General features: G+C 51.9%; 1 protein-coding gene across 3 annotated transcripts in view; it reads right to left on the minus strand.

The window, feature by feature from the left end:
• The window catches only part of SEPTIN9 (septin 9), a 145,222-nt gene that overhangs the window by 47,886 nt on the left and 77,934 nt on the right, over positions 1 to 19,402 (minus strand). For all 3 annotated transcript variants that reach the window (XM_083874512.1, XM_083874511.1, XM_083874513.1), the window contains one exon: positions 10,370 to 11,050. In XM_083874512.1, coding sequence (XP_083730638.1) covers positions 10,370 to 11,050 — 681 coding nt within the window. The remainder of the gene's footprint in view (positions 1 to 10,369; positions 11,051 to 19,402) is intronic.

Here is a 19,402-nt window from a genome sequence, read left to right on the forward strand (position 1 = left end):
GGACTGTTTCCCTGAGGAATGGTGGGAGGAACATCAGTGTTGTGGCAGGATCTCAGATTTCATCTGACTCCACAAAGCAGTTCCTGGAGACCTCGGCAGGAGCCACAAAGGGCACAGCAACACCTCTGCAGCAGCCACATCCCACCCAAATCCTGAGTGCCCATCACTGCCAGGTCACACAGGAATCCCTCAGGGGCACAGAGTTGCCCTGACACCCTACACCCAGCACTGCCAGGCCTGGAGAGAACAGGGCTGGAGCAAATCCACCTCCTGCATCCCACAGAGCAACACAGAGACGAGGTCCAGCTTCTGCAGCTGGACTGTGATGGATTCACCCCCCAGGACCACCCACACCCCTGATGTGCTGCCTGATCAAGGTTCCCATCACATCTCGGGCCACTGAACCACCCAAAGCCAGGCCATCACCCTCAGCACTCAACTGCATCCTCTCATCTTCTCCAAGGCCACCAAAAGGGGTGGACAGGGGGTCTTGGGGGCGGTGTGACCCCAGTGGGGGCCCCAGCAGTGAACTTGGCCTCCCACTTCCACCCCGTTTATCTGCACGCTGGGATGCAGGAGGAAGCAAGTTCAGCCAGAGTTTGTCTAAACAATTATGTTTTATCAGAAAAGCTGCTCAGATCTACTCCTTTTTTTTTCCCCCAAGACAGATCTGGACAATTCCAAGGTAATCTCCATTCTCCATCCAGCCTGCAGCAGATGGAAGCAGGGGAAGAGGACCTGAGGCAAAGAGTGTCCAAATGCCCCTGCTCCTCCCTCAGTGCCTCCAACACTCAGCAACCAAGAGGCACAATCCATCCCACATCTGCTCCCCACACATCCAGAGTCTGCCTTCCAAGTCCCTATTTCCTCTTCAAACCACAGGTTTTTCAAATTCAGGAGCAAGCAAGGTGGACTGGCAAGGTTTTGATACAGAAAACACCTGATACATCCTTTCCTCCTGGACAGCTCAGGACCTCCCTTTGCAGAGCCACTCCAGTGACCTGGGCAGAGGCTTCTCCCACCCTGCACAATCCCGCAGCACCTCTGGAAGCAGGACCAGCTAATTCCTGATCACCAGCTGAAGCTGGAAGAAGAAAGAACCCAATGCAGGGAGGGAACCTCAGACATCTTGTCACGTTCACCAGCTCCCTGTTAGAAAAGCAGAAGCTGGAGTGGGTAGAGGGATTCCTCCAAGACAAGGAAGCAGTGGACAGCAAAGGCAGGGTCCTGACCAGGCTCTCCTGCCATACAGACTTGTGCCATCTCCTCAGTGTTCTCCTGGCTCTTGGTCCATGAATTGATTTCCACTGCAGATGAGGGGGAGTTGCCAGTGAGTGCCCTGAGTGCATCTCACATGAGATGGAGCATGAGCCTGCATGTTTGTAGCTTCAGAAACAGAAACCAGGGACTCATCCTGTAACTCCACGTGCCAGAGCTTCAGAGGAGGGTTCAGAGCACAGCAGCTGCTCATCAGAGAACAGCACAAGCTCCCAGATCAGAGTAAATGCCAAGCAGAGTGCACAAAATTCCCCATCCAGAGTCATAACACACAGGGGAAGCAAACACAGGCAGGGGCTCCAGCCCCAGCTGGGTAGGGCAGTTCCTGTGATGTCCCTCCAGATCTACCCAGCCCACATGAAACATGCCCCAGGTGCATTTTGAGCTGGAGTTGAAAGCAATGCCCTACAACTCAAGACTTGTGAGTTACCACACAGCTGTGGCTGAGAAAGCTCCTTTCATGACCTTAAATATCATTAACTTTGATCACTGCCCTCTCCTCCTAGGCACCACATCTCTTGGGTTCCCATCTAATCTTCTCACTCTGAGATCTCCACAAGCTGAGCTTTTCTTTGGGAGAGGGAAGGAATGTCTGTCCCACTCCATGTGCAGCAGGAGAGGAGAAAAGGGGGGAAAGCAGAGCCACCATAAAAAGTTAAAGTACTATGGAAAAGCTTGACACACACTTCAGTAAATGATCAGTCACAGCAATGAACAACCTGGCCCAAGGCAACCAGGCTGGCTCGGGGGCTGTGAAGGGATTAATGCCCTACCCAGTTCTGTGCTGCTGCAAATCCCTTTTCACCTCCATCTCTGACTCTGGGAATATACTGGAACACCTGGTAAGACCACCAGACTCAGACAAACCCTGGACATCCTCTCAAGGGTTGAAAAGTTAAACTTAAATCAAGGTTATGTTAGCATTTGCTAGAGGATCATCAAACTCTGAACTTCCAGGTGCTGGGAAATGCTTCATTTCAGCCTTCCTTCATGGATGGACAAATGGCCTTGGCCTTGCCAAAACCAGCCTACAGCTTCCACACAGAACAAACTGCAGGTGATACAAGTCCACCAACCCCAAATGCCCACACTGTCACTCCTGGGCTGGCACAGCAACCTTGGATGGTTTGTTAAAACTATTTGCTTTTCATAAATTCATCGACATCCGCAAAGTTTTGTTGTTTGTGAAATATCTTGGACCAGACCCTTGGGTCCAGCTTTGTCTCCCGGGGTGTCTGGTGCCACCTTCATGCCAAGATAAACCAAAATGATTCAAGAGGGTGAAGTATTGATGCATGTCACCCTACAGAAACCCCGGAAACTTCTGTGCAGAGACCAGTTCAGAAGATCAATGAAATGAGTGACCCAGATTTATCCAACCCAAAGGAAAGCAGCTCATCTCCCCACATCCCTCCTTTAAAACCTCTAACAGATGTAAGAAAAACTGGGCCCAATGAAGTCTGAGCACAGGCTGCAATCCAAGACCAGCTGCTTCTTCCATTTATAGCCACATTCACTTCAGCTCCACCACAGCATTTTGGACAATGCAGAAGTGTCTGTGGGTCTGTTTGTTTGCTGGAGGAGTGTAAAGAACACAACTGGCTTGCTGTCAACTTATCTTTTCTGTTCACAACAACGTTTGATCTTCTGCAAACAAAGTTATTTCTCTATAATCTCAACTCAGTCCTCTGCCAGAGTTTATGGAGTTGGCACTGCACCCAGCCTATGGTGTCCCTTCAACCACTGGCCAACAGAAACATCTCAGGCAGGGACAGCAGTCTAGAAATAGCTTAAAAGAGAAGGAATCCTTAATTACAGAAGGTTCATCACCATTGCCATCGCCTCCCTCCCCCGGCAGACAGCAGAGAAGTCACAAAACCAGCAGCCTGGCCTCGCTGCAGGAGATCAAAGCAAACTCTTCTTTTTATCTTGGTCAAGATAACGGATTTTATTTGCCTTATCAGCCTGTAGGATGATTAACCTAAATGTGAGAAAGCTGGAGGATCCAAAGGAGCTGATGGGTGGGGAGCATGTTCCCCAGCACGACTGCCATGGGCTCCAGACATGCAAATAGCACGGCATAAACAGAGAAACTCTTGGGTCTGGTTCCTACATGCCCCCCTCAGCCAGGGCTGTGTCTCCCTTTGCCTTTCAGCACCACTTGGATGAACACAAATCCCACGGCAGGCGGGAACACTCACCCCTTTCTCAGCCAGCAAAGGCACCTCTGCCCAGGGGCTGCCCTGTCTCCATCACAAGGGGAGTTTGCATCAAGAGGGGAGCAAGTTTTCATCACAGAGGCGACTCAGGGGTTCCTGAGGGTGCTCAGAGCTTGCATCCCAGCTGGAGCACAGACCCCACGAGCCACAGCCAGGTGACCCTGCAGTCTGTCACCTTCTGCCTGAACAGAGGGCTCTGAGCTCTACAGACACACGTTCACACCTGGATCCCTCCCACAGGGGTCAGGAGGCGACATGGATGCACAGCCTCACCCACAGACACAGCCCAGCCCTGGAAGAGGCCTGCCAGGTCACTAAGGCCAGGGCCAGGGTCACCCTGCAGCTCAGCATGGAGTCACAGACTGGTTTGGGTAGGAAGGGACCTTAGAGACCACCCAGCCCCACCCCTGCCATGGGCAGGGACACCTTCCACTGTCCCAGGCTGCTCCAAACCCCAGTGTCCAGCCTGGCCTTGGACACTGCCAGGGATCCAGGGGCAGCCACAGCAGCTCTGGGCACCCTGTGCCAGGGCCTCCCCATCCTTACAGGGAAGAATTTAATCCCAATATCCCATCTGACCCTGCCCTCTGGGTTGATGGGGGGACCCTGCTGAGTTTTAAGAGGCACCTGGCACCCTGAGTGGCTGTCCCAAAGTGGCCATGGGATAAAGACTCCAAGAGAGCTGAAAGCTCAGAGGTGGTTCAGATTGTTTTGCATAGATCCACATTGGGACACAGAGGAAGTCACATCCCTGTTTTAGGCGAATATTCTCATTATTCATTAAATCTGCCTTGATTTATCTTAACAAGCCATTTCCCTGTGTCCTGTCCCTCCATCCCTTGTCCCCACTCCCTCTCCAGCTCTCCTGGAGCCCCTTTAGGCCCTGGAAGAGGCACTAAGGTTTCCCTGGGGCCTTCCCTTCTCCAGGTGAGCACCTCCAGCTCTCCCAGCCTGGCCAGAGCAGAGGGGCTCCAGCCCTTGGAGCATTTCTGTGGCCCCCTCTGGACTCTGTCTCCCATCCTTCTGATGTTGGATACAACATCCCCAGCTTCGCCCTCTCCTGGTCTCAGATGTGTGGCAGGGAAAGGAAGTGGGAGCTGTGGTGTTTCCTATGGGAAACTATCCCTTTGCATAATGGAGCTCCACTGGGGAGGTCACTGCTTCTCCTATGGGCCCTCAGGGACTGCCAGCAAGGCAAACAAACCCTCCTGGGTCTGCCTGGCTGCATGGACAGCCTCGTTTCCTGCAGTGTGTCCTGCCCAGCTGGAGCTTCCACATGGGACAGCATCCACACAGGCTGTGCCCACGCACGGAAGGGACACGTGTGTGCCAGTGTGACTGGAGATGGACACAGCATAACGAGTCTGGGGACAGCACTCCTGGGGGACAGAGACCTGCAGCACCAGCACCACCACAGCCACATCACCCAGCCTCCTCCTGACATCCTCAGTTCCCATGTCACACCCCAAAACATGCCCCATAACACACCCCAAAAACTTATCCCAAAAAACACCCCAAAACACACCCCAAAAAACACCCCAAAACACATCCCAAAATGCACTTCAAAATACACCCCAAAACACACTGAGGGGCAGTGGCTGCTCCCAGCCCAGCCAGGGACAGGGCACACCAGGGATGGGGAGCAGGCAGTGCCCTCCCCTGCACGCGGTGTCCTGGATCAGGCAGTGTCCCTGTGATGGGACACATTCCTCTCCCCCACACATTCTCCTGCTCTTCCTTCCAAGTCACTGGGCCTGCAGGTCTAGATTTTTCCAAATTATCTCATTTTTGGCACCTGCCAAAGTTCACAAACTGAGACTCAGCATTTCCCACTCAGCCCCCTCCATTTGGAATCCTGGGCTGTAGGAATTTTCCTGTTAAAAATAATAACAAGAACAAAAAAAAGACAGCCCATAATCTAGCCTGGATCTGTCAGCTGGTTTTGGAGGAAACATTTCCCTTACAGCTTTCATCTCTTTGTACAGTTAAAGAGCTGGAAATGGTGACTCACTGCATCTCCACTCAGCCCTGGGCTCTCCATCCCAGGAAGCCTCACTGTGTTAACAGTTGTCTAAACCCCTATAACCCCTGCACCCCACACCTGGTGTTACCTTAGCAGCCCAGGACAGAAGAAAAGACACCCCAAAAGGCTTCACTTCTCCATCCCTGGGCTTGAAACTCGTGGGCTGCAGCCCCCACCACAACTTCCCAGCACACAGCAACAGGTCCTTGCTTTTCACAAGGATTTCAGTGGATCTCAAAGTTTCCTTCTTTCTATTTTTTAATATTTTTTAAAATTTTAACCCAACTCTATGGGAGTTCTAAAGAAAAGGCCTTCCATAAGTATTCTAGCTGGAAACAAAGAGGGAAAACAGGTGAATTGCTTTGCTCTCCTGATGTTGCCCTGCTTGTTGTGCAGCAAAGTAGATGAGGGGGCCCTGCTGAATTTTAAGAGGCACTTGGTACCCTGTGTGGCTGTCCCAAAGTGGCCATGGGACAAAGACTCCAACAGAGCTGAAAGTTCAGAGGTGGTTCAGATTATTTTGCATAGATCCACATTGGGACACAGAGGAAGTCACATCCCTGTTTTAGGTGGACATTCCCATTATTCATTAAATCTGCCTTGGTTTATCTAAACAAGCTCCAGAGCATCCTTGCCATGAAGGCCCAGGGGCAGGAGCGGGAGCAGAGGTGGGACAGAGCCTGCCTTGCTGGCTGAGTGTTGTCCCCAGGCCTGAGCAACCACAGCAGCTTGTGAGGAGACAAACAGGAGCATCAGACCAAAGCAGCTTTCACTTCTCATCTGGGAGTGCTTCCAGTTCATCCATCACCTGAGACCCCAGAATTGAGCCTTCACCAGCACTGAGCCATCAATACAAACAGCTTTAGACTGTGGGAAGTGGGAACAGACTATTAAACCAGAATGGAATGGAAACCATTAACTTTTCTGGGGCCAGCAATGCCTTCCCTCCTCTCCAAGCCTGACCACCACACATTGCAAGGAACAAGAGAAGGCCAAGGTGTCCAACAACACAAGCACAATGGCAGAAGCGCAGCAGAAGGGGATGCTGTGGCAGGATCACCCATGACAGATTTGATGTTTTCTGAGGATTCACCTGTCCCTCACCCAGCTCCTGAGGATCCCACGAGATCTCTCCATTGCAAAGAGCAACTGGAAGTCTCTGGATGAAGCCCTGCTGCTCCCACAGTGATTCCCTGTTCCTCTCCTCACAGGGATGAACCAGCTCCTGCCACACTGGCACCACAGCTCTGCTCAGACCTGCCCCACCAGCACAGGGCAGGAACATCCTCCTCTGCCAGCTCCATCCCAGCCCAGTGCCCTGGGACTGGGAGTGAACTGCTGCCCACAGCAGGAGCCTGGGAGAGGTCACCCTCACCCAAGGGCGCTCACATTTGGATATTCACATTTGGAAATGTGAATTTGTGTGTCCTGCACAGCAAGGACAGCCTCCCACAGTGCCCAAGGCTGTGGGTTCAGAAACAGCCCTTCCCTTCACCTTGTTTTTATGGCTATTTTTAATTGCTTGTGCCTCTTTCTGCCCTCTGCATGTCCTCCCCTTGCTTGCACCCACTGCACAGCCCAGCTCACATGACTCTGGCAGACTCCAGCTACAGCAATCCACATCCCCTGGTCATCCCATGACATTTCCCTGTCCCAGCTGGGGAGCACCAGCCACACAAAATCTCCATAGGAGATTTTGGGGACACAGAGTCCACCTTTGCAGTGGCACATCCCATAGGGATGGGTGCCTCTGTCCCATCTCCCTGTCACTGCTGGCCCAATTCAATGTTATACCAGCACAATCAAAGCAAACACTCCCCAGGGAGTGCAGGAGAGCACACAGACTCAGAGAGGGAGAACATGGATGGGAAGGAATATTTCTTGCCTCACCAAACACCTCCTGCTCCTCTCCCACCTTGGGAAGGCCAGCTCTGGAGCAGGCTCAGCCAGCCACGCTGCCCTAATGGAGTTCAGCACTGAAATTACTCCTTTCCTCTGTGGTTTGCTCTGAACTGCCAAGCTCCCTGTGACTGTTATTCTCCTCTGACCGGCCTCTTCCTGCACAACACGTTCTCCTGCATACCTCCAGCAGCAGGGCAAGGCAGCTGAGCCCAACAGCTGGGGAAGGCAAGTCCCAGCACAGGAGTGAGGGCAGCTGGAGGCAGCTGCCTGCATCCCCTGCTCAGCTGTTGGTGCTGTAGAGCCACCAGCAACGGGATCCAGGAGTGTGCAGTGCCCCAGGAGCACCTCCTGCTGACCCAAACCCTGGAGCAGGAGCTGCCACACGTTGTCTCTGCTGCAAACATCAGAGAGGCATCAGAGACATCAGAGCTCCCCCAACCTCTTCACCTGGGGGGTCGTGGTGGGGCCAAAGGTGCAGTGGAGCTGGTGAGCATTGGCAACGTGCCTGCACCCATCCGTGGGACATCCTGAGGGCCCCTGTGCAGCCCCCTCAAACCTCTCTGTGTTCTTGCACCAGCAGCAAGGAGGGAGGCCATGCATCACCATAGGGTGGGTGTTGTGGAGCAAGGGGAGGAGCACCCCAAAACGGGGTCCTGTGTGAGAACAACCTCAAGTGATGGCAATAGAGGAGGAGATGATCAGGAAGGGGACCTGTGCTCTGGCAGTGACCCTGGGCTGTGCCCTTGTGCTGACACACAGGGAAAAGGAGACAGGGCCCTCTCCACCCCTCCAGGTTTGTCTTCTGGCTCCTCGTGCCAGTGGGGCTGGATCCAGATGATCTTTAGGGTCCCTTCCAAGCCAAACCACTCTGTGGCAATTCTTGGAGACATTTGGACTGAAAGCTCCTTTTGTACCAGCCCCAGGCTGGCTCGTGCTGCAAGGCAGACTGCAGACAGCTGGGCTCAGGGGTGACACTCATCCCAGCAGCTGTCCCTCTCTCTCCCTGCCCCGGGCAGCTGGAGAATTCAGCAGCTCAGCCAGCCTTCTGCTCTTAAAGTGCCCAGGCATCCGTGGAGTTCAGAGCTTGGGACACTCAGAGCAGCCCAGACCCAGCAGGACAAGGCTGAGCACCCACCCAGGGGGCAGGATGGGCCTCCTGGGCACCACACACAGCATCTGGGGACAGAGAGGGGGGCTCACACAACCCCATCCTTGGGCTGGGGCTCAGAACTCAGCTGTGCCCAGCTGGAGGTGCCCCAAGCTGTAAAAAAGCCCAGCTCAGAAAAGTCACACCTACATCACGCACAGTAAGAAAAACCCTCCTGAGTCCTGCAGGTTTGATATCAACTCCCCTGCTGACTCCTGGCTTGGTTTTACACCAGCACATACCACAGCCTGGCCTCTCTGCATGTCAGTGTGACCACAGGGCTGCACCCAGGAGGTGGATGGAACCCCTGGCCCAGCTCCAGGGCCAGGCATGGACCTCCCAGGTCCTGGCTCAGCCGCCCCACCCCATCCCACAGTCCCCAGGGAGAGGCACAGGGTGGGGAGGGGGGGAGGGAGGGGGTGCCCTCCACCCGACCACTGGATCTCTCACAGGAGAGAGCTCCTGGGCAATGGAGAATGGAAAAGTAATTAACAGGTCTGAAAGGAAAATCTCCAAAACATTATGGAGAATAAATGAAAGCTGGCAAGGGAGAGAAGCTAGCTTTAATATGGAATTAATTGAAAACAAGATAGAGCTGATACAAGCCAGGTCTCCAGTTTAATAGTGGCTCTGGTCCATGTTGTTATTAGACTTTGTCTCCAAGGTCAAAAAAACCCTGACTTCTGCTAATGAAGAGGCGGTTCCTGCCCCACAACCATCAACAACAACAACACCAAACAACGATATCCCAACAACACTTCTAGAGCCAGCATCTCTCACCTCAGAGCCTTTCCAGGGTTCTGTGGGTCTGCACACAGGGCCTGAGCTGGCAGAACTGTCATTTCTGAGCACCCAGGGCTTTTGGCATTTCCTTTTTTTTCCTTCTAGACTTGACAGAATTTCTTATTGAACCCGACAGCTCTTTCAGGCAGGATAAACCCAAAGCTAACAGCTCTGCCTGTGGACACATCTGAGCACAGATCCCAGAGCAGCCTTGAGAGGCGTCACCACAGGAGCTGAAAGAGCAGCACACAGCACTCAGCATCTCCTGTGTCACACCTTGATGCCTGAAGTTTCAGCTTTCATGTTTTTCAGACTCTATGCTGCCTAGGGGTGCAGTTCTGAGCTTCATATTAAGTCCTGGTAAGCTCTCTTCACCGAGTAGTGAGACAAAACAAATCCTTTTCCTGCTGCACACCAAGGACAAATTTCAGGCCCAAAAGCACAAACAAGGGTGGGCTGAACTGAAGGGAGGAACAATCAGGATGGGACCTCACAACCAGGAGCTGGAATTGGACAATTAAACCCCCATATGCAAATGGACCAAAACTTATCAAAGTGTGAGACCTGGTAACCGCTCAGCCATTTTTTGACCATTTCGGGTCCATCTTGGGAGTACCCTTGGCCAGGATCTTGTCCTGCCCAAGGTGTACCTTAAAGGCTTTTTAATATATATATATATAATATATATATATATATAGCCTTTTAATTCTCTTTAATAAGAGAATATCTACTTTATTTTCTTGGATGTAGCCCTGGCCTGGCTCTTGTCCTGCCCAAGGTGTACCTTAAAGGCCTTTATATATATATATATATATATATATATATATATATATATATATAAAATATATTTATAGATAGATAGATAGATAGATAGATAGATAGATAGATATAAGGTCTTTTAATTCTCTTTAATAAGAGAATATCTGCTGTATTCTCTTAGCTCTGTCCAGTCTCTGTTCCAGGTCAGCCTTCCCTGAGGCAGTGCCCACCCCGAGCCTCACCCCGCGCCGCACTCACCTTCTTCTCTCTTGGGCAGGCTCTCCACGGGCACGGGCTGTGGCTTTGGCTCTGCCTGGTGGTGCTGGGCAGGCAGGGCAGGCTCTGAGCTCTCTGCTGGCCTCGTGGCCGGGCCCTCAGCAGCTCTGGCCCCCTGGATGTCCAGGCGGCGCGGGGCCGTGTCGGGCGCGGTGGCGATGGCGGTGGCGGTGGTGGTGATGGTGGTGGCAGTGGTGGGCTCGGCCCGGCGCTGGGGCAGCTCGGGGATCTTGGAGGCCGGAGGGGCCTCGGCCCTGCGCAGCTCCTGAGGTTTGCCCAGGGTGATCTCAGTCCTCCTGGCTGCCGGCTCGGGGGGTTTGTGCCCCACATCCGCTCGTTTGAGGCCGAACCGCGACAAGGCCGAGGTGGAGTTCTCCACCTGCTTGGATGAGATGTCGATGGAGATTTCTGTTCTTCTGGACACCGGCTCGGGCAGTTTGGGTCCAGAGAGCTCCACCCTCCTCAGAGGGGGTTTGGGGGATCTTTGCACTGTGGGCTCCGCATGGCGGGTGGATGGCTCCGAGTTCCTGGCGCCGAGTTCCTGAAACTTCTGCGTGGAGCTGGACACGGTGGACCTGAGGAGGGTGTTTGGGGCCCGTCTCTGTGGGGTGGAGGAATTTGAAGACTGATCTACCTCCTCGACCTCAAAGGATCTTTTCAGAGCTGAAAAACATGAAAAGTAGTTCAGGATTTAGTTACCATCCACCTGAGTGTCTCCAGAGATCCTTACAGACTCTGCACAAGGCCCATAACTCCATTTCTGCTCCTTCATCCCAGGACTCATAATCCACTTAAGCAGCTGGGGATTAAAGGCCCTGCCTCTTCAGACAAGTTAAAAACCCAGTAATAAAACAAATCAGGGCCAGGAAATTCAGCCCCAGAGCAGAAATCATCCCCACACTGCCCTCCATCTCACACTCTGAGGGGAGCAGAAGGGCCCACCATGGTATGGCAGAGCAGGGCACTGGACTTGGGGGAAGACAGAGATCCATCTTCCAACACCTCACTTTCCCTCTCACATCCAAAGGATGCACAGACAAACACAGGCTTTCCTCTGAGCACAGCCAGCAAAATTCAAGCTGGAAACAGGAAATCAATCCCAGGAGAGCACCAAATCCATATAAACACAGCAAGAAAACCAAAGGTGGCAGCCACAGAAGCTCATATCCCCAAAAACAAACCTAGAGACCACACGAACCAAAGACTGAAGTGTTTTGAGCACACAGACTTGAGACCCCAATACAAGGAAAGAGACAACTGATCCCTGCTCCTTACAGGACCCAGTCAGGTAGAAACAAAAGGCTGAACTCCACAGAAAGGGAACCACTCCTGGATCCCATGGAAAAGCCACAGGCTGTAAATACCCTCTTGTTGTTTTTATTATCTTCTTTTCTCCTTCATGTGAAAGCTGGGATTAATACACTGGAGTCACAATTTTGTGTTTGGACTCGGTGTTTATTATTTCTTATCTATGTTACAGCCTCACAGGTCGTGAGCTCTAACTAGCAAGTTAGAAAATTGAGGTAAAATGGAGCACCTCTCTATCTCTACAAGGTCTTTTCAAGGACAGTCTGTCCAATTGTGAAATGCCACCTAAATTATTTTTTTTTACTTTAAACCCAATAACTAATTACTTGAAGTCTGCAATGCAGACTCCATCAACCAATTACAGAAAACTACCCAAACCCAGGAAGAAGGAAGAAGGTGAAGAAGAAGGACTTAGACAACACCCTAAATCCTCCATCTTGCTCCATATATTACTATATACTAGAATCTTAAATCTAAGTTTTTCACCCTGTGAGATCACACAATTCCATTCAAACTACACACCCACAAGCCCAGTGCCATCACTCAATCTCAGGAGTCTGTTCCGCAGCCTCAGGTCAAATGCAGTGCCTGCTTGAGGGTCAGTGTCTTCTAGAACAGAAAGCCTGAAATTTTCAGCCTCCAGAGTTCCAACACCCTCTGATCCCCCCAGAACCCCCAGGCAAGCACAGGGTCAGGGCAGGATAAGGCACAGCCTTGGGATCCTAAAGGAGCCTCCCCGAGGCAAGGCTGAGCTGGTGTGGTGACAGCCACACTGCTGATGGCCACCACAAGCACCAGCAATGAGTCCACCCATCCTTTACACCAACAGAACAGCAGCAGTGAGATTTAGCCTTTAAAAACCTGGGTTTGAGATCCCACAGGACATCAGGATCCCAGGGAGAGCCTGGAGCACAGCTTTGCCTCATCTTGGGAGGTCCTCCCAGCCCTGGGGTGGAGCTGGAGAGGAGCCACCATGCAGGAACATCCAGGGCTGCTCTGAGCCCACAGGGCAGGGCTTGGGGACATGGGGACCCTCCCTCCCTCAGACACATCCGTTTGCTGGACAAGTGTGATGGTTTTGCCTTTTTTTTTTTCTCTGCTAAGGTTGGGATTGATACACGAGTTGTATTTGGACTTGGATGTTTATTGTTTCTTAGCTATTTACAGACCCATGAGCCACGAGCTTAATCTAGCAAGTTAGAGAAATGAGGTAAAATGGACACCTCTGACTCTTTCTAAGGTTATTTAAGCAATAATCCTTTAATAACGGGATGACATCTGTATTATTTATACTTTTGACTCAATAATGACTACTTAGGGCCTGTAATACAGATTTTTTAACCTAATTACAGAAAACTACTTCAATCTATGAAGAAGAAGGAAGAAGGTGAAGAACGACTTAGACAATGCCCAAAGTCCTCTATCTTGACTCACATGTATTACTGTATACTAAAATCTTAAATCTAAGTTTTTCACCTTGTGAGAAATCACACAATCCTATTCAAACTACACACTATTCAAACTACACCCTCATGCTATCACTTAATCTTGGGAGCTTGTTCTAAGGCTTTAAGTGAAATGTGGTACAAAACTATCCTGGATGGGCACTGAGGAGCCTGGGAGCAGGAGCCTCCCCAGGATGTTCTGTATTAGTGACGTGGCAAAAGCCCCTCTGTGCTCAGGGACAGACAGGCCTGGATGGACACACACCTGTTGTGATACAGACCCCAGCATGGGAACTGCTGGGAAGCAACAGGAGTCTGGGATGGGCTCCCAAGGGTGGGGTCGCAGCTGGTGTGGGCAGGGAGGAAAGCAGAGATCCAACCCCAAGGTCAGCCTGATGGGAATGGCACCACGGCTGCTCTGTGCCCGTGGAGAGAGGAAAGCGCCAAAGCACAACACTCAACTCCACCCTTAAACCCAGGATGGGTCCCGCAAAGGGCACCTGGTGAAAAAATGGTCTGTCTTGCATCTCAGAAATATTCAGACATTGGTAGAAGAAGGGAGGGAGGGAGGCAATAAAGAAAATAAAGAATCTGAGCTTTTGCTCAGATTTATCTGTTTTCTGACTTCCGTGGAGCCCTCCCAGCCAGGCCATCGCCTGCTCACAGGGGTGGGATGGTCCCTGCAGCAGTCCCTGCCCTGCAGTCTGCCCTTGGCACAGCCCATGCACTGCAGCTCTGTGTCCAAGTCACAGCTCCTGGCATCCCCAGAATAATTAATCCAAAAAAAGCCCCACACTGGAAAACTGTTTCAATGTGTTCCAACTCTCAGGTCTCCAACCTTTAGCTGGAGCTCTGACCCTCCAGTACAGATTTCCTAGTTTCCCTTCTCCATCACACACTTTACCCAGAAACCAACATTTTAGCTCGTTTTTTGTTTTGTTTTGTTTTTTTTTCCCAACACTCCCATGTTTAAAACAATGCACCAGCCAAGCCCAGTTTGCATTTTGCTGGAAACAAAGCAAGCGGAAGGGACGACCCGACGGGGAGCCCTTGCCTGGCCTTGAGCAGAGCTGGGTGGGCAAGAGCAGCACAGGGCACAGCCCTGGCAGCTCCCTGAGGGATAGAAACACAGTTCTGTCCACATCTGGCTCTTCAAACCTGCCTGTCACTCCTCCAGCCAGCTCAGTCTCCACCTCTTCCCTCTCACAAGCCCTATAACCCCCGGGAGACGTATCTTGAGGAACAGGGTAAATGCTCTCAAGGAACCCGGCAGCAAAGGAAATGCTGACGAGGATCTTTCCTTAATGAACACGGCCCTGGAGATCCCTCAGCACCAAGTGGTTTGGGGATTTCTTTCTGACCTGCTAATGAGCTTTGGATACAAACAGCCCTGCTGACCTCCAAGCGTTCTTCACATGAGCCACATCCATCATCTCTGCCCCTTGGAGCCCTGCTGCCACTTCCCAAAGAAATGGTAGGTAACCCCACTGCAGTGCTGACCCACACGGCCCTTTCTTTTGACTTTAAACCCCACAAAGTGCCCCAAGCCCAGGGTAAACCTGCCCAATGCCCCTCGTGTGGTCTTTCTGGAGCACAGCCAGCCCCTGGCCTTATCAAAGGGCTGGACTGAATTACAGCACCCAAAAATGGCTTTTTTCCAATTCCTTCTGGGCCCTTTTCTGTTGCAGAAAAGAGAAAAAGGTCAAAGCCCAGACACAAAGGGGTTCATAAAGCCCAAGGCAGAGCTGCAGAACCACGATTACAGCCTCAGGACAAGCAGGCCCTCCAGATAACTCCTCCCTTGTGCTGTGGTGCCAACAGGCAGGAAGGAGGGGACTGAGAGGCTGGGCAAGGAACCTGCACCCCAAAGAGGGGCACAAATGGCTCAGCACAGGTTCTGACAGCAAAATCATGAGGAGCCCCAGGTCCCAGTGCATTCCTTCCCCAGCAGGGTCACTGATTTGCCTGGGGACAATCCAGAAGCTTTCTCACCCAGGGCTCTGCAGGATGGGGTGTCCATCTCATGGTTGCACAGGGATTTTGGTACCCAGCTTGTCCTGCTGGCACATTTGGCCACTGCCCTGAATTCAGTGTGGTCTGGAAAAGCTCAGACATCCCAGGCACGAGAAAGGAGGAGGACTGTGACCACAAGGGTTTGTGTTTCCACCCCTGATCAGAGCCCTCCTGCCATGAACACGATCCTTGGGAATGTCACCTTCAGCAATGGTGACCCTCAGAGGGACCAGGCAAGGCTGGAGTTTCCTCCTCAGCACTGCCCCTCTCCTCCTTGCATGAGAAGAGAGAAGCACCTCAGGAAGCACAACAGCTCTCAAAAAAAAAAAAAAAAAAAAAAAAAAAAGAGAAAAAACTTATAAATAGTGTGTCCTGTCCAGAGCCAGGAAAGGAAAGTAAACAGCCTCTGCTCCAGATGACCCTCCTCCCAGCTTCCTGCAGGGAAGTGTCCCTACTCCTCACAAAAACAGGAGCTGAAGGCAAGGCAGGGCTGTAGGGCCCCACACCCCACTCCCACCTGCCATGCCAGGGTCCCCCATGGACAGTTGTGTCCCCAAGGGCTCTCTGTCATATCCCTGACAGCCCTAAACAAAGTGTCCCTGCCCTGAGCAGGCCTGGGCTGGCCATGCTGCAGGACTGTCCCCACTGTTTTATTTTCCAGGGGGTTTTGGACACAAGCAGGGCTTCCCCAGCTTTCCATTGACCATCTGGCGTTGGAGGCAGCTGGCAGGGAAAGTGGCAGAAGTGTTGAGCACCACCCTTCCTTCCCTTCCTCGGGAGGTGCACGTGGGGCTGAACCTGCACCGCCTTTGGCATGTGCTTCTTTCATCCAGTTCCAGACCCATTCAGACATCTCTGGTTCAATCCACCACTGCTGAAGGCAGCAACTTTTGGGCAGGGAAAGTCCAAAATCCCCTAAAATGAGATTTCCAAGTACTTCCTATTGGATGCAACCTCTGCAACAGCCCAGCACCATCACGGGCCCACCACCATCATCCCTGGGCTGGGAAACTCTTACTGCAACGTCCCTTTGGGGACCAGACCTCCGCAAACCTCTCAAGGTCACATTGTTTTGCTCAGCAACTCTCAGCTCTGCAGGGCTGGCTTCAAAAATACCACTGCTAATCCTCCTGCTGGATGAGGGCGGCAGGGGGCTGTCTGAAGAGCTCTGCTGGCTGTGCACAAGGACACTCCCTCCTGAAAACCCAAACGTGCTCCATGCCAGACAGGCACTTGGGGGCAAGAACCGTGTGCCTTCATCCTGCTCAAACGCTCCCCAAGCAGGAACAGGGGATGAAAAGTAGAAAACATTGATTTTTTTTTTTTTTTTTTTGTATTTTATGCAGCAGTGCTGGGGATGGCTGCACAGTGAGGCCACACTGTCCTCACAGTCCCCCCAGCCAGGCACCAGCAGGTCACACGCCAGCAGCTAAAGCTGCTCTTCAGGGATCCTCTCAGCCAGGGAGAGAGGGCAGAGGTCTGGTTCAACCACCAGCAGCTCATGCAACAGCCGAGACGTTGCTCCACAAGTGAGTGCCACTGGGGACTCCCACATGCACAGCTCTTGCAGAAGGAGAGTCCCAGGCAAGCCCAAGGGTGCCCAGATGCCGTGCAGGGATGTGGTTCCTGCACTCCACATGTCCCAGCTGGAAGCTCTGGAGCTCACAGCACGCTGCCACCATGCTCACCCTGCTCCGGGCACCCCGGGGGGGTCAGCCAGGGAACAGCTGCAACATCTGCTCCTCCTCCCTTCCCTGTTCCAACAGAACATCCCACCAACAGGCCAGGGGAGGCTTTACACAAGGAAACATCTATGCACAGAGCGCAGGAGGAGACCAAAATAAACAGCAAGGGATGCTGACTCCTCCGGGTCCCCCTTCCCAGCCGGAGCCTCCAGCTCTGCCGTGGCTGCAGCTCCCAACTGCTTCCCATTAAACATCCTGTGCCCCTGGCGTGGTCTCTGTAACCCCGGGGTTACATTTGCTTGCTTGCTTAAGCGCAGAGAGCTTTCCTTGGGTTTTTGGACACGTAAGAGGCTTACGGGGCCGGGGCAGGCGGCGCCCCGTTATTTCCCACCACACAATGGCACCGTTTGAGAGCCAGGGCTCACTCCAAACTGCTACCAGATGGTCACCTCCTGTTCCCAGGCAGGAAAGGGGGGAGGCTGCAGCTCTCATCTTTCAAGGAACCCTTGGAAACCCAAGCCAGCATTCAGTGCTCACGGCCCTGAAAGCTTCCCAGAGCCCTGTCACAGGCAGCAGGGTGCTCTGCTGGCCCAGGCTGAGAGCAGAGAGTGTTTGCCCACCTGGGTCTGGCTCACCCAAACCTCCCCTGAGTGATGCCACTGAAGAGCTGCCACCACCCATACCTGGCACTGGAGTGAACTGAGGGCTCAGTTATGGGGCCAAGCAGGGTGTGTTCTGCATGTACCTATAGGGTATAGCCATTGTGTATTAAACCTAAAGGTCCCACAGCAGAAAGGGAAGGGAGCTGCACCCCTGCTGTAGGGCCAGAGCAGGGTATCTTTACCCCATCCTCAACAACAAGGTGCTCCCAGCTCCCCTGAGCCCCTCAGTGGGGTCAAAATCATGGGTCTGAGATGGAAAATCCCTGGCAGTGCAGGCAGCAAGAGATGCTGCACAAACTGGCAGGACTTTGTGAATACACACAGTTTCAAAACAGCCTGAGAAACTCAGATTCCCTCTCACATCCACAGAAGCCAAGGCAGGAGATTTTAAAGGCACCCTTCTCAAAGCTTCTGGTGCCCTAACAAAAAAAAGAAGAGAAGTTAGGGTTGCTGGGGCCCCTCCTTGTGCTTGTGCCAGGAGGCTTCACTTTTCCTCTACCAATAAACCAACCTTGCTGCACTACCTATATAAAATAAATATCTATATCTATCTATCTATCTATCTATCTATCTATCTATCTCTATATATAATTTATCTATATATATTTAGTGACACTCTGCTGTTGTACCCTGACTCTCACACTATCCTGGGTCAGGTTATGAACAGTTTATGCCCAAATAAATCCTTTCTCTGATTTCACAGACAGCCCTCAAAAGAAGTTGCAGTAGATTGCCTGGTCTGAATCACATGTACAAGGAAAGGCTGGCAACATGCTGTCACTATGCAGGGCCTTTCTGAATGGTGTAAACAGTACCAAGAGGTGAGTTCTGGTGGAAATTTGGGGATAAATGCAAGTTCAGGGCTGTGACATCAATCAAAGCAGCACTTCTCTCACTCACAGCAAGGTACAAAACAGCTTGAGGCTGATGCAGCAAACTGCTCCTTTCCCAGAAATGAACATGCAAAAGCAAAGTCAGGACTAAGAATAGAAAAAAAAAAAAAAAAATCCACACTCAGATTAATACAAAATCCCAGCTTTCCAGTCCCTGTAATGCAGTTCTCAAAAGATTTTAGCTTGATTCTCTATTACACTTGGGTTTACATAACCATTAACTCGCAGCAAAATGCTTCCAGATCAGACCAGTGTATTTTACACCCCTTATATTCCTTTCATACTTGTACAGAAAATGACATAAAACACAGGGTATCCAGCCCAGCAGATTGCATTACTGGCTCACTCCAGCTCCTGTCTCCGGTCTGTGCTCCAGTTTCCTTTCATAGGGGGAGGAGGAAGGAGAGAAATAAATCTTTTCTGTGCCTCCATGGGGCTGTAGATTTGGTTTGGTTCACTAATATTTCTAAAATGCCTCGAAATGATTACCCAGAGACAAAAGTAGGATGCAGATGGTCCTGCAGAGCCCAGCCTGCCCGTGCTGGTGCCACAGATGCCATCCCCAGGTGTCCTGGATCCAAGGGACATGGAGAGTGAGTGACTCAGGTGGGTGACCAGTCTGGGTAGCAGGGACTGGGTGATTAAATCAGTGAAGTCTCCATTTGAGAAGATGCTTTGATGGGCAGTGTTGCTACATGCTGGTAAAAAAGCCACAGGAAAAGGGTAAATTGGTGGAAGGGGCCAAGGAGGGACCCGGGAGCCCTTCACCCCTGCAGTGCTGCCCACTCCTGCTGATTGCTGCTGTCCCTGTAGCCAGCTCTGATGTCTCTTGGAGGGGACACCCAGCACTGCAGTGAGAGCTGTTGTCCAAAAGTCCTGAAGGCTGGCAGAGAGCGGAGCCCTCCTCCTTCTCCCTCCTCCCTGGGAAACGTGCTTTGAAAAATAAAACTAAACCCATCCTTCTCACACTTCCCTGTATTTTTACTTCCAATGGCCAAGATGAAGGAAA

The sequence above is a fragment of the Zosterops lateralis genome (assembly GCF_965231275.1).
Source record: "Zosterops lateralis genome assembly, chromosome: 18".
NCBI classification, from domain to species: domain Eukaryota; kingdom Metazoa; phylum Chordata; class Aves; order Passeriformes; family Zosteropidae; genus Zosterops; species Zosterops lateralis.